The sequence below is a fragment of the Chiloscyllium plagiosum genome, unplaced genomic scaffold (genome assembly GCF_037043375.1).
Source record: "Chiloscyllium plagiosum isolate Xiang-an unplaced genomic scaffold, Cpla_swu_hap1 HiC_scaffold_14, whole genome shotgun sequence".
Classification (NCBI taxonomy): Eukaryota; Metazoa; Chordata; class Chondrichthyes; order Orectolobiformes; family Hemiscylliidae; genus Chiloscyllium; species Chiloscyllium plagiosum.
In genome coordinates, this window is record NW_028270152.1 from 108,320,782 (window position 1) to 108,335,374 (window position 14,593).

At 46.6% G+C, this 14,593-nt stretch overlaps 2 protein-coding genes across 2 annotated transcripts in view; one reads left to right on the plus strand and one right to left on the minus strand.

The window, feature by feature from the left end:
* Window positions 1-1,701, plus strand: part of LOC148148123 (putative G protein-coupled receptor 139) — a 34,745-nt gene extending 33,044 nt beyond the window's left edge. Inside the window, exon 3 of the mRNA XM_087994567.1 lies at window positions 782-1,701. Within this exon, the coding sequence (XP_087850693.1) occupies window positions 782-1,701 (920 nt within the window). The remainder of the gene's footprint in view (window positions 1-781) is intronic.
* LOC122545699 (uncharacterized) overlaps window positions 1-14,593 on the minus strand; it is an 857,662-nt gene that overhangs the window by 770,442 nt on the left and 72,627 nt on the right. The window lies entirely within an intron of this gene.

Genomic DNA, 14,593 nt, shown 5'->3' on the forward strand with positions numbered 1-14,593 from the left:
TTACTGCTCCTTGGAAGCTGCCTGCCCACTGTGTTTTTCCAGCACAACTCTAATCTAGTCTCTCTTCCCCGGAGCATTCTACAACTGACATGCACCAGAAAATTGTGGTACCGACATTCTTCAGAACATTCTACACCCGACACTTTCTGAAACAATCCAAAAATAATTTTCCCGGAGCATTCTATAATTGACATTGTCTGGAAAATTCTATTACTAACATTGTATAAATGATCCTATGATTGACATTGCCAGGAATATTCTTTCACTGACAGTATTTATGAACGGCCGAATGTCAGTGATTTGAACCAAAGATACGATCCCGAGGGGCAATATCCTTTTGCAAGTAGAAGCAGGTCCAGTTCGGACATTTAATGAAGTGAATACATTTTCCCGACGTTTACATTTCTACATGACAGAGCATCCATCACAATTTAGACTGAAAAACAGAAATTTCCAAACTGCGCTTGTCCTTTAGAAACTGGATGAGAAACCTTCAGGACTGCAAAGTTTTCACCCTCTGTACTTGAACTCTCGGGTGAATGAGTGTGTGGGAATGTTGGAGAAAGTATCTGTTATTGTGCTTGGTGAGGGAGATTTTCTTGCGTATTATGTCACACTTTTGTCATTAAGTCAGACCTTGCAATTTATCATTTCAGCTCCAATTATTTGACCAAGTCTATAAAAGCAATGACACATTCAAAAGTGTCACTGGGTCCTCACAGAAAAACGGATAATTTGACTCCAGGCTAATATATAATTTGTGTGTTTTTCATTCTCACAGTTAACATAGTGACGATCTACGTCCTTCTTTCTAAAGATTGTGGATTGTCTCCATATGTCAGACATTACCTGGGTGCCATGGCAGTGGCAGATGTACTGGTCATTATCCTCGACTTGATATTAAGACACATTCCTGTTGTTTATTACGAACAGTTTTATTTCATGTATTACATCCCCGTGTGTAATATCCACGCTGTCCTGCTTTATGCAGCCATTGACTGTTCTGTTTGGTTCACCGTCAGTTTCACTTTTGATCGATTTATAGCAATTTGTTGCCAGAAGCTAAAAACTAAATATTGCAGTAAGGAAACGGCGGCTGCAGTCCTTGGAACAGTGACAGTGTTGAGCAGTTTAAAGAACATTTTCTGGTACTTTATGTTCACAGCTAAGTATTGGCTGGAAAACTTCCCCTGGTTTTGTGATGTAAAAAAAACTGTTCGTTACTCCAGAGTCTGGATTGCAATCGAGTTCCTACACCACATTCTAACACCGGCTCTCCCATTTCTCCTGATATTGCTGCTCAATGTTTTCACCGTCAGACACATTTTGGTGACCAGCAGAGCCCGCATGAGACTCCGGGCTCACAATAATGTGAACGCTCAGTGTGACACAGAAATGAGAAATCGACAAAAATCTGTCATTTTACTGTTTGTGATCTCGGCAAATTTCATCCTGTTGTGGTCAACGTTAATGGTGTATTCTATATGGTACCGGATGCATCTTATTGGGTTTAATGCTATTTTTCTACATAGATTTGTGACGGAATTGGGGTTCATACTGCAGCTCCTCAGTTGCTGCACAAACACTGTGATTTATGCTGTAACCCAGAAAAAGTTCAGAAATCAGCTGAAGAATGTGTTGAAATATCCCTTTGCCCAAATTCAAAAATCAATTACATTCCCTCAAAAATCAATACCTTAAGGTCTTTCTCGATTCAGTTCACTGTTTCAACAACAAAATAACCTGCCACCGTGATAACCGATTGAGGATCATGCTGTTTTGTCAAATCTTATCCCACAGGGAATTATAGGAACACATTTCAAAGCTTCTCACAATTCAGGGACCATTAAGCAAAGAAGCATCCCAATATCTGCATGGTTCACTTCAAATTGTAAACAATAAACGTGTTTATTAAGAAGTTCCAAGCAACAGAGTGAGCTATATTGTTATTTCTGTTTGTGTTGAAAAAGCTGAGCTGGAGAGAGACTGACTCAGCACCAAGTCCTGGACCTCAGGGAAAGTAAGAGTAACGGAGCTGATCTCAGGTGATTAATTTAAGTCACTCCATCTCTACTTTCACCTCTGGGTCACTCAGATCGATCTGGCCTTCGGCAGAATTCAACTCATTTGCTTTGTCGGTTTCTATCCATATCTCCTTCCAGCGCTCACATTGTCCCTCTATATATATTCTCTCTGCTATTTCCGTTAACACACTCAGTTTTTCTGCCCATTCGCCATTCTCGTTCACATTCTCTCTCGGTCATGCACTCTCTATCTCTTAATATCCCTCTTTCCAAACCCACCTTCTTCGAATCCTCTCTCATCTTCCGTTGTAAGGAAACAGAGACAGGATTTGGTGGTGCTGTGCATTATTGGTCGTTGACAGAGTAACAGAGGGAATGTTGTGGAGTATCAGTCCGTTGCTTCGGTAAAAAGCTGCGGATTGGGTCCAATGCGTTCACAGGGGACACAGTGGGTGTGAGAACATTGAACGTTACTCAGGTGCAAATGTACGAATGGCGCCACACTGTGGCCAGGATGTAACAGTGGGATTGGAACAACAGGGGTTTGTGTGCGGATGGGGATGGGGGCCATTTCTAGAGGATTCGCTGAGGAGGGGTTTACAGGCCAGTGCTCAGGTTAGTGAGTGTGGGCGTAAGTGATCTTGACAGAGGGGCAGTGAGTGGGATGGTGTGTGTGACGGTGGAGTAGTAGACGTGGAGGTGAGAGTGACGCTGGAGAAGTGTGAGGCTGAGTGTGTATGGCGGAAGGGGAGTGTGCACAAAGTGAAAGAGTTTGTGGAGAAGTGAGCCTGAGGTTGGAATAGTGCCCAGGGAGAGAGACTGACGTTGCAGTAGTCTGGGGGACAGTCAGCGTGGTGGTGGGGAAGTGAGAGTGGATTGTGTGTGATCGAAGGGAAATGAGCAGGGAAGTGAGTGTAACATTGTTGGAGAGTGCAGAGGAGTCAGCATGATGATGGGAGATTGAATGGGTGTATTTGCATAATGGTGTGGACTTGCCGGGGAATGAGTGTTACGGTGTGGGAGAAAGTCCACAAGGGAGCTGAACGTGAGTGAGTATGCAGATCAGTGAGCATAACGGTGGGTAAGTGAGCGGTGGTGTGTGCTTGATTAAGAGGTAGTGAGCGAGGGAGTGAGCGTGACCCTGTGAGAGTGTGCAGAGCAATGAGCATGATGATGAGTATTCACTGGCGAAGTATGTCTGAATGCGGGAACTTTGAGGGTAGAACTGAGTACGATATTGGGGGAGAGTGCAGAGCAGCTCGCATGATGCTGAAGGAGTGTGCACTGGAGTTACGGGACAGAGGGTAGTCTGCAACTGAGTGAGAGTGTTGGTGATGTATTGTACAGTGAGTGTTGGTGTGAGGATAGGTGAATGTGTATGGGTGTGGGCGTGACAGTGGACGTCGGTGCTGGTTAGTTAGTGTGACAGTGGCGGCGTCGGACCGTGACATTGAGCGAATGTGCAGGGGAGTGAGCATGAAGGTAGGTGTCTGTGCGGGGAAGTGATTATGACGATCTGGGAATGCACATAGGAGTGAAAAATACAGTTCTGACATTAGGATGGTAGAAATGTCTGCGTGTGAGTGACTGAGATGGTGTTGGATTGTTTGGGCCAGTGAGCGTGATGATGACCGAGTGTGCTGAGATGTGAACGTGACGGTGCAAGAGTGTGCAGAGGAGTGTACCTGACGCTGGAGTAGAGTGTGGGCGAGTGCGAATGACGATGTGAGATTGTACAGGGGAGTGCTTTTGATGGTATGGAAGTGTGTGAGGGAGTGCACATGTGGTTCAGGTGTGTTCCGTGGAGTGTAAGCGATGGTGGGGTCTTGTGCTAGGGAGTGTGGGCGACAGTGGGGAGTTGTGTGAAGAAGTGAGTGTGACAGTGGAGTAGTGTGAGGGGACTGAGTGTGACAGTGGGTTAGTTTGCAGGGAGAGTGAGTGCGATGATGGTGGAGTCTGCATGTAATGAGAGTGACACTGATGGAGTGAACAACGAGTGGACATGACGGTGTGCAAGTCAGCAGGGGATTAAGCCTGATGGGTGGTTGTGTGCACGGAGGGTGAACGAGATGGGAGCGACGGGTGCAGCAGCATGAGCTTGACAGTGGGGTAAGTGGAGGACAATGAGTTTGATGGTGGGTGTGAGTGCGGTTCTGAGTATCTGGGAGTGGAGTATCCACGGAAAGTGAGTGTGACGGTTCGGGAGTGTGAGAACAGTGAGCGTGATGGAGGGATAGTGTTATGGTGAGTCAGCATATCGGTGGGGAAATGTGTGGGCAATTGGTAGTGGCGGTAGCGGCCCGTGAAAAAATTGGGATCTGTGCAAAACAGTATGAAAATGTGCAGAAGAGTGAACCTGATAGCGCAGAATTATGTGAGAGAGTCAGGATGATGTTTGGGCCGTGAGCCAGAGACTGAGTGTGATGGAACAGATGTGCAGGGAAGGGGAGTGTGCTTGATAATGAGTGAATGAGTGTGATCGTGGGAGAGTATGAGGAATATTTATATTGACGGTATGGATGTGAATGCGAGAACGAGTGTACTGGGAAGATTGAGCACAGGAGCATGCCTGAAGGTCGGTGAGTTCGCCGGGGATTGTGCATGATGGTGGGGAAGTTAGTGGGGGTATGCATGATCAAGTCGAAGGGAGGAGAGCCGTGACCATGACTTTGGGAGAGGGAGCAGGGGAATGTGTGTGATAGTCATGGAGAAACCGAGGGAGTGTACATGTTCATGGGGTAGTGAGCGAGGGAGTGAACATTACGGTGGTAGAATATGCTAAGCAGTAAGCATGGTGGTAAGGGAGTCAGTGATGGAGTGAGATTGATGGTGGGTAGTGTGCTGAGACATTGAGTGTGAAGCTCAAGGCGTGGGTGGGGAATGAAAGTGATGGAGAGACAGCATGCACAGAAGTGAGTGAGACTGTGTGGTAGTTTGCGGGGGAGTGAGTGTGACTATGGGCAAGTGTTCAGTTAAATGATCAAAACAGTGGGAGAGTGTGTGCGTGAGTGAACGTGACGGTGAATGAAAGTGTGGGGAGTAAGAATGATGGTGTGGTAATATTTAGGGTAGTCAGCATGACGTTAAGGGTGTTTGTTGGTGAGTGCGTTTGTTGGTATGCCAGTGTGTGGGGAAGTGACTGTGATGGTGGGAGAATGTGCAGGTTAGTTAGCATGAAGTAGGGCGTCCGTGCTGGGGAGTGAGCGAAACCCTGTCGACCTGCGCACGGCAAAAGTGTGTCGGTGGCTTCGTGTGCAGCGAGAGTGACATTACAATCGGGGAATCTGCGGGGGAATGAGGATGAGGGTGGTGGAGTGTATAACAAGTGTGCATGACCATGTAGAATTGTGCACAGGAGAGACTCTGACGTTAGCAGAGTGTGCAGTGGTGGAGGCGCGACATTCGGATGAACGTGGGTGAGTGAAAGTGATAGTGGGGGATATGCATGAAGAGTGAGTGCGATGGTGGGGTACTGTGTGTGAGTGTGTGTGACAGAGAGGGAGTATGTGAGGGACTGAGCATGAGGGTGTGGATTTCTCTTGGTGAATGAACGTGATACTTGGGCAGTATTCACAGGAGTGAGAGCGACAATGGCAACGAGGAAGTGTGCAGGAACATGAGCTTTACAATGGCTGAGAACCATCACAATGGGTGATTTGAGGGTGCAGGTGGAGGCATGTGTGGAAGAGTGAGCATGATTGTGGTGTAGTGTGTAGTACGAAAGTGGGGGAGAATGCAGAGAGAGTGAGGGTGATGGTGGCAGAGTGTGCGTTTGAGTAGCAGTGACTGTGGGGGAATGTATGGCGACTGTGCATGATGGCGTTAAAGTTACGCAGGAGAGTGAGCCTGATGTGACGTGAGTGGACTGCGGAGTCAATGTGATGGCAGTGGAATCTGCAGGGGATTGAATGTGGGAGAGAATGTGACAGTGGAGTGTTCGCAGGGAAGTGAAAAAAACCGATAAGCGTGTGCAGGGGAATGAACATGATGCTGATAAAGAGTGCAGGGAAGTGAGTGTAGTGGTGTCATAATGTTTGGGCGAATACGTGTGACAGTGAGGGAGTATGCAAGGGTTTGAGACTTTAGGTTTGGGAGTCTACAGGGGATTACGTTTGATGGGATGTTACTGTGTGGCTGAGTGAGTGTGAGAGACCATAGAACAATACAGGAGAGGACAGATTATTTGGCACTCGACGTTGCTCGAAATGGGAAAATAATCTGAAATCTATAAAACGACACTACTCCATGTTAATCCATATGTTTATCCAATGAGCATTCAAGTGGCCTTAAATTTGGCGACTCTACTACTGTTGCAGGCAGGCTGTTTCTCGCCCCTACTATTCTCTAAATTAAGGATTGCCCTCTGAGATCTGTGCTCTATCAATCACCCCTCAGTTTAAAGCATTGTACCGTCGTGCAAGCTATTACCATCGGAGGAAAAAGGCTCTCACTGCCCATCATACTTAACATTTGCATTATCTTACATGTCTCACTTAAGTCACCTCTCAACTTTCTTTACCCTACCGAAAACAGCCTCAAGTCCCTCATGCCTTCCACATCTGACCTTCCCTCCTTAGCAGGCAATATCCCAGTAAATGTTCTCTGAACCTTTTCCAAAGCTTCCACATCATTCCCATAATGCGTTGACAATAACCTTCCACAATACTACAACTGCAGCTGCACCAGAGTTTTGTACAACTGTTATCCATAACTCTGCATGACCTCATTCTCTGAAACTCAATCCCTCTCCTAATAAAAGCTAACACACCTTGTGGCTTCTCAATAAAGTTATCAACCGGGGTTGAAACTTGCAGGAATCTATGTACATGGATACCGAGATCTCTGCTCGTCTACACTACCAGGAATCTTACCATTAGCCTTGTGTTCTGCATTCTTGTAACTCCTTACAAAGTGAACTATTTCACACTTTTCGTAATTACCACCTCTCAGCCCACCTCGGCACTTTATCTGTGTCCCCCTCTGACTTCAAACAGCCTTCAGCACTATCCACAACTCCGCAACCTCATTGTCATCCGCAATTTTACTCACTCATCTTTCTCCGCTCTCATCCAGGCAAAGTATAAAAAAGACAAACAGCAGTGAACCCAACACAGATCCACTCGTAACTAACGCCAGGATGAACATTTCCCATCAACTACCGTTCTCTGTCTTCAGTCAGCGAACCAATACCTAATTTTCACGCCGAGTCGCCCTGAATCTGATAACTCCGAATTCTGTGCAATAGCATACAGTGGGGAACCTTATCAAACGCCTTACTGAAATCCATATGCATCACGACAACCGCTGTACCCTCGTCCAACTGTTTGCTCAGCATCTCAAAGATCTGAATAAGGTTTGTGAGGCAAAAACTAACTTTGACAAAAGAGTGTTGCCTGTCATTAATCATTCTTATTCCTTCCCAGAGGATTTGAATCCTATTTTTAACCTTCTCCGACGCATTACCCAGAACCGAAAAAAATGTCCAATGGTCTACAATTACCAGCATTGTCTCTACTCTCCTTCTTGAACAAATGATCACCATTTGCTAACCTCCAGTCTTCTGGCACTATTCCTGAAGACAAGGACGACTAAAAGAACAAACCCAACCGCTCCACAATCACCGCCCCTCCCCTCACAACCCGACCTCGGTTGCCAGAGAATTCTAGGTAAATCCCATCTGGCCCAGGGGACTTATCAACTTTCACTCTTTCATGAATCGCGAAGACCACCTCCTTATGTACCTTAACCTCATTTGTTCTCGTAGCTGGTATCCCAGAATGCGATACGACAAATCATTGTCTTTTTCCAGGTGATAATACTGACAACAAATACAAATAGATGCGGTGTGTGTGTGAGGACGTGGGCATAATGGCGTGGGAACGCCTTTAACAAATGGGTAATGTGCAGCGTAGTGTGACTCGTGGTGGGGGAGTGTGTAGTGGAGTTAGTGTGACAGTGTGCGAGTTGTGGGGGGCATGACGGTGAGGGAATGTGCGGCGGGGTGAGCGTGACTGTGGTGAAGTAAATGGTGAGTAAGTGTGATGGTGGGATTGAGCGTGTCAATTTGAGAGTGTCTGGGAGAGTGCCCGTGACGATGGGTGATTGTGTGCCGTTGTATGCACAGTAGGGTACACCATGGTGGCTGATTATGAGGGTCAATGAGCATAATTTTGTGGGAGTGTGTGAGGACTGTGCGTTAAAGCAGAAGGGTGTGCGGGGCATTGAGGTTGTTGGTAGACGTTTGTGTAGGAGCGTGAGCATAACGGTGTGGGAGTGTGTGACAGAGATAGCATGGTGGTGGGATAGAGTGCGGTACAGTGAGCGGGATGCTGGCGGTGAGGGCAGAGGAGAGAACGTGACGGTGGGCAACTGTGCGGTGTAGTGAGCATGACACAGGGGTGTGGGCGTGAAGTCAGTGAGCTCGTCGTGGAATGAGTTATGAGCGTGCACGATTATGGATGAATGAGCGGGGATATGAACCTGGTGTCTAAGTCTCTTTGTGGAGTGAGCATAATGGTGGTGGAGTAGGCAGCGGAGTGTCTGCGATGGTGGATGAGAGATAAGCACACTGTGCATGGGTAATGTAGAAAGTTGCAGACTGAGTGCAATCACGGGGAGTGTCTAGGCAAGTGAACGTGACTATGGGATTGTGTGCGGGTAAGTGAGTGTGATAGTGTGATTGTGCGGGGAAGTGAAATGGGCGGTGTGGGAGTGTGCGGGCGAGTGAATGCGATGATGTTGGAGTGTGTGCGGGGTATTGAGTGAAACAGTGTGGGTGTGCATGTGATGGCAATGAAGGTGTAGGCATTTGCAGGTGGCATTATTGTGGTGGTGGCGGAGTTTGCTGAGGAGTGAACGTGATGTTGAATGAGAGTGACTCGATTGATATTAATGGCTTCCGAATGTATGAGGAAGTGAGCATGAGGTCGGATTACGTGTGGAAATAGAGTGTGTTGATTTGAGAGTGTGTGGGTTGGAAAACATGCTGGTGGGGAGTATGTGAGGGAATGTCATAGTCATAGAGTTATAGAGTGCACTGAAGAGCTTGTGTGGGAGAGAGGGAGACGGAAGGAATGTGCAGATTAGCGTGTGAGGAAAGGAGAGTGAAGCTGGTGAAATGTGTGACAGAGTCCGTGAAATGTTAGTGAGTTGTGAGGGGGATTGAACGTGACAATGGAGTTAGTACCCACGATGGTAAATGTGACGGTGGTGGTGTGTGCGAGTGTGTGAGCATGATGGTGCGGGATTGCGCAAGTCAACGATCACTGTGGTGTTGGATTGTGTGTGAGAGTGAGCATGGTGCTGCGTTGTGTATGAGGTAGAGTGTTTGAAAATTGTGGAGTGCGCAGGAGGTGGCGTGGGATAGCAGTAGAGTATGTGGTGCATTAAGTATTATGTGGGAGAGTGAACAGGGTTGTGTGCGGGCGATGAGAGTGAGTTTGGGGGAAGTTTGCTGTGTTTTGATTGTGGTTTGAGAGTGATGGTGAGGCAAGTGTGCGGGCCACAGATCGTGCCCTGGAACAGAATGCGTGTAGTGAGAATAACGGTGGGCAGGTGTGTAGGAGGATGTGAACGTATTGGTGGGGACATGCGCCGAGGAGTGAGTGTGACTGTGTTGGAGTGTGCAATAAGTGAGAACTTTGGCGAAGAAGTGTGCAATTGAGTGAGCTTAGACGTTGGGAAGTGTGCAGGGTGCGTGCCGGGTAGTGGGAGAGTCTGAGAGGGGTGTGAGAGACAGTGAGCCTGGGGGAATGCGCATGGCAGTGTGTAAGGAAGCGAACTTGACAGTGGGGGAATGCACAGCACACTGATTAGGACAATGGTGGACTGTGAGGGAGAGTGAGCGTAACCATGTGGGTTTTTTTTGGGTGAGTGAGTGCCACATTGCGGGAGTGAGCGGGCGAGTAAGCGGGATGGTCGCGAAATGTGTGCGATTGTGTGCAGGTGAGTGAGCCCGACAGTATGGTAGTCTGCTGTGAATTGAGTGCAATTCTGTAGGAGACGACGGAGAGTGAGTGGAACACTGGGTATGTGATAGGGCCCTTGGCCATGATGGTGTGGAGTGTGCGGGTACTGCGCATGCCTGTGCAGTGTTGTGCGGCAGGGTGAGCTTGACAGTTGGAGAGGGTGCAGGTTTCTGCGCCGAAGTCTGAGGGAATGTGCAGGGGACTAAGCCAGATAGCTGTCTCCTGCGCGGTGAAGTCAACTGGATTGTGTGAGTGTGTGTGAGAGTGTGTGTGTGTAATCTGTCTCGGTAAGCAGACGAGTGTGAATTTGGTGGACAGGGGTGAATGGGGGAGTTGGTGTGATTGTGGGGGAGTGAACATGGCAGTGAGTGTGACAGTAGGGATGTCAGTATGGAGTCAGCATGATTCTTGGCTGCGCATGGGGCAATGTGAATTTTGGAGGTGTAGTGTACAGTGAGGAGTGTTACATAAGATGACAACACGATCTTGTGGGTGTGTGACGGTAGTGAGTGTGAGAGTGACTGTGAGTGCGACGGAATGAGCGTGACAGAGAGTGAGTAGGGGAGTGTGCATGGTGTGCTGCGAGGGTGACTGCGTGCGGCAGTGTGCATGACTGTGGGAAAGTGAACAGGAAGGAAGCATAACGGTGGAGCAATGTGTGGCAGATCAAGCATAGCAATGAACTTTTGTGTCACGGTTAGGGAGTGTGCTGGGAAGTGTCTACCATAGGGGGGATGTCTATGTGTGAGTACGATGTTAGGGGAATGTGCGCGGGAGTGAGAATGCCATTGGAGGACTGTGTGGAGGACTCCGCATGATGGTGTGGGAATGTGCATACAGATAAGTGTAACGGTTTGTGGAAGAAGGGTGTGCTCATGGGAGTGTATGAAGGAGGCAGAGTGGTGTTAGGATAGTGTGCTGGGGAGTGAGAGTGATAGTGTGTCTACTCGGGGGACGTCGTTCACTTGGTCATTCAACCTATTGAGAACCCGGCAAGTTCACACTGTGGAAATATATTTTATATTGCGCAGACTGCATGATGTTCTGCATAAGTTCCTGGATAGTGAATTGTCATCAACGTATTCACACTGAGCAGAGGTCTTGTAAATGCTCAGACAGGGGGAATCAATGCACAAGATCCTGGGAACTGTTTCATCATCAACATGTTCGCATGCTGAGAGAATTCTCAGATGATTTCATTGTGGGACTGGATTCAGGCAGTCATCGCAACTCTCAGTATACCAGCACGTTGACACTGCAGAGAAAGCATTCACCTGCTCCATGTGAGAAAAAACACAGTTGTCTCATTTTTCGAACTGCAGAGAGAGCAGAGATCTCCGAGTGGGGTACAGGCCTGAAACTTGCTCCGTGTAAGAAAGGAATCCATTCACTGATTGAACTGCTGAGAAAGCAAAGAGTTCACATATCTCAGCAGGGTTTGAAATTTGCTGTTCCTCACTTTAAGGACTGAAATCAAAGCTTTAATAACTTAAAAAGTTAAATAAATGAGCTTTTCTGAAACAGAGTGTGGCAGATCATTGCGAGGATGTGATTACCGAGTATTTGAAGTGTCAGCACAGCTTCGATAAGGGGACATAATATCAGTCAAATATGTTTGAATTCTTTGAGGTGATTATGAGCAAGTTAGACAAAGGAAAGCCAGTGGATATCATCTTTTTGGATTAACCGACGGAATTTAGAAAGGTGCAGCATGGAAAGCTGTTAAATAAGATCCATCGTGTTATGAGTAAGGTACTGGCATGGATTGAGGTTTGGATGACTGGCTGAGGAGAGAGAGCTGGATAAAGGGGTGTTTTCTAGAATGGTAGGCCGAGACAAGTGGAGTTCAGCAGGCGTCAGTGTTGGTACCACAACTATTCACGTAATGCATGAAAGATTGTTCAAAGGAATTAGACGGTGTTATTGTTACGTTTGCAGATCATACAATGACAGATGGAGGGACTGGTCATTCTGAGGAAACGGGAAGACTGAACAATGACTCGAATATGCTGGAAAAAGAAGTGGCCTGAGGAATACTATGAGGGAAAGTGTGAGCTCATACAGTTTGGTCGGAAGAATAGAGACATAGACTATTTTTGAAGAAGGAAAGGCTTTAGAAATGTGAGTGCAAATGGTCTTGGGAGATTGTGTTTAGGATTCTATTCGGGCAAACAAACTGGTACAGTTGGTGGTTAGGAAGGCAAACACAACGTTGGTCATTATTTCAAGAGATCCAGGAAACAACAGTTGAGATGTCCTGCTGACACTATAAGAGTTTAACTACAATTGGAATATTTGAGTTATGTTGAGCAATGTGTCGAACGAAAAATGGGTTGGAGTAATCCATCGAAGGGTTACAATCGGCTGCTCAGTGGTTTACACAGCTATCTCACACCCTCAAGCACTGAGGTTCAATTATAACCTCTGATGACTCTCTGTTGGGTAATTGCACATTTTCCCGAGCTCTGCTTGGGATTCCTCCCACAGCCCAAAGGTGTGCGTGCTATGTGGATTTGACATGCTAAAGTATCCGTAGCGTCTATGAATGGCTAAGTTAGGTGGTTGAACCATATAAAACACAGAGTTACAGGGTAGAGTGATGAATGTTTGCGATGCCCTTCCGAGGTTAAGTGTGGGCTTGTTGGAACGAATGGCCTGATCCGACATTTTAGGGTTTCTATGAGAATAAGATTGATCACAGTAATGACAGGCTTGCAATGTAAGAATCATTAGATATTAAAAAAACTGCGTTCGAATGAATCTAGTGAACAGGACAAAGTGTGCAGTAGCATTCCGAACAATGCGGTCATACAGCCAACGAGAATATATGAGATAGCCTTGGCAAATAGTTGTTAGGACCATCCAACCATATCTAAACGCATATTAAGAGCAAGACAACAAATAGGGCCGGTTTAAAGTGGAAGAAGTCACCTTTAAATTTGAAATTCAGGAGGTGGGAGAGATAGTAAATGACTGTAACAATTAAGATATTACTGTGAGAACAAAATAGAGAGTGGAGAACTTGCGAAAATATTGGTATTGTGTGAACAGTTAACTTTACAAAAATGGAAGTGCTGGAGGTCTTTGGAACTATAAACTTGGATATTTCTTCTGGATCTGATCTCGTGTGTTCCACTGAGGCATCATCTATAGTAGTGCCCTGTCCTGTAATGTTCAAGGTATTATTAAGCAAGAGACAATAAAGCAAAAATTTCATAGAATAGTGTTAGGAATAGACGTTTATAGTTAAACGAAGAGGCTAACAAGGCTGGGACTTTCTACATTGGAGTGAAGGAGGTTGAGGGGAAACCTAAAGAGGTTTCTAAAATCATTAAAACTACAGGTGCCTTTTACGTTGGAGGAGGGATTGCAAAATTAGACGGTATATGTTTAAGGTGAGCGGAGGGAGATTTAAAATGACACCGGGATAAGTGTTTTACACTGTGAGTAGTTCGTGTGTGAAATGAAATTCCTGAGAAAATGATGGATGTGAGTCCAGTTACAACATTTGAAAGATATTTGAAGAATAGAAACACATACAAAATGGCCTTTATTCAAGTACATGCGATGATGTAGACCACCTTGCCGAGTCCCCTCGGTCTGGGGATAGGTCAAAAGGATCACTAGGAGTACGGTCTGTTTAAAGCACGTTTACCAGTTTAATAACTTAAGACAGCCTGGCGCTGATTTGTCCAGAAAGACAGAGGTTAAAATCTTCTGTGTTCCGTGAAGAAATGGCGAAATTACATTCGAAAATTACACATTATGGGCGGCACGGTGGGCCAGTGGTGAGCACTGCTGCCTCGCAGCGCCAGAGATCCGGGTTCAATTCCCGCCTCAGGCGACTGACTGTGTGGAGTTTGCACGTTCTCCCCGTGTCTGTGTGGGTTTCCTCCGGGTGCTCCGGTTTCCTCCCCCAGTCCAAAGATGTGCAGGTCAGGTGAATTGGCCATGCTAAATTGCCCGTAGTGTTGGGTAAGGGGTAAATGTAGGGGTATGGGTGGGTTACGCTTCGGCGGGTCGGTGTGGACTTGTTGGGCCGAAGGGCCTGTTTCCACACTGTAAAGTAATCTAATCTAATTATTTATATCTTTTTAAAGAGGAAGTACAGCCTTAATTGCAAGAAAAGACCAATGAACATGCAACATAGAACAATACAGCACAGAATAGGCCCTTCGGCCCAAGATGTTGTGCCGAACATTTGTCCTAATTTAAGCACCTATCCATGTACCTATCCAATTATCGCTTAAAGGCCACCAATGATTCTGACTCTGCCACTTCCACAGGCAGCGCCTTCCATGCCTCCACCACTCTCTGGATAAAGAACCTACCCCTGACATCCCCCCATACCTTCAACCCTTCACCTTAAATTTATGTCCCCTTGTAACACTGTGTTGTACCCAGGGGAAAATGTCTCTGACTATCTACTCTATCTATTCCCCTGATCATCTAATAAACCTCTATCAAGTCACCCAAATCTTCGCCGTTCCATTGAGAAAAAGCCTATCACTCTCAACCTATCCTCTTACAACTTATTCTCCATTCCAGGTAACATCCTGGTAAATCTCCTCTGCACCCTCTCCAAAGCTTCCACATCTTTGC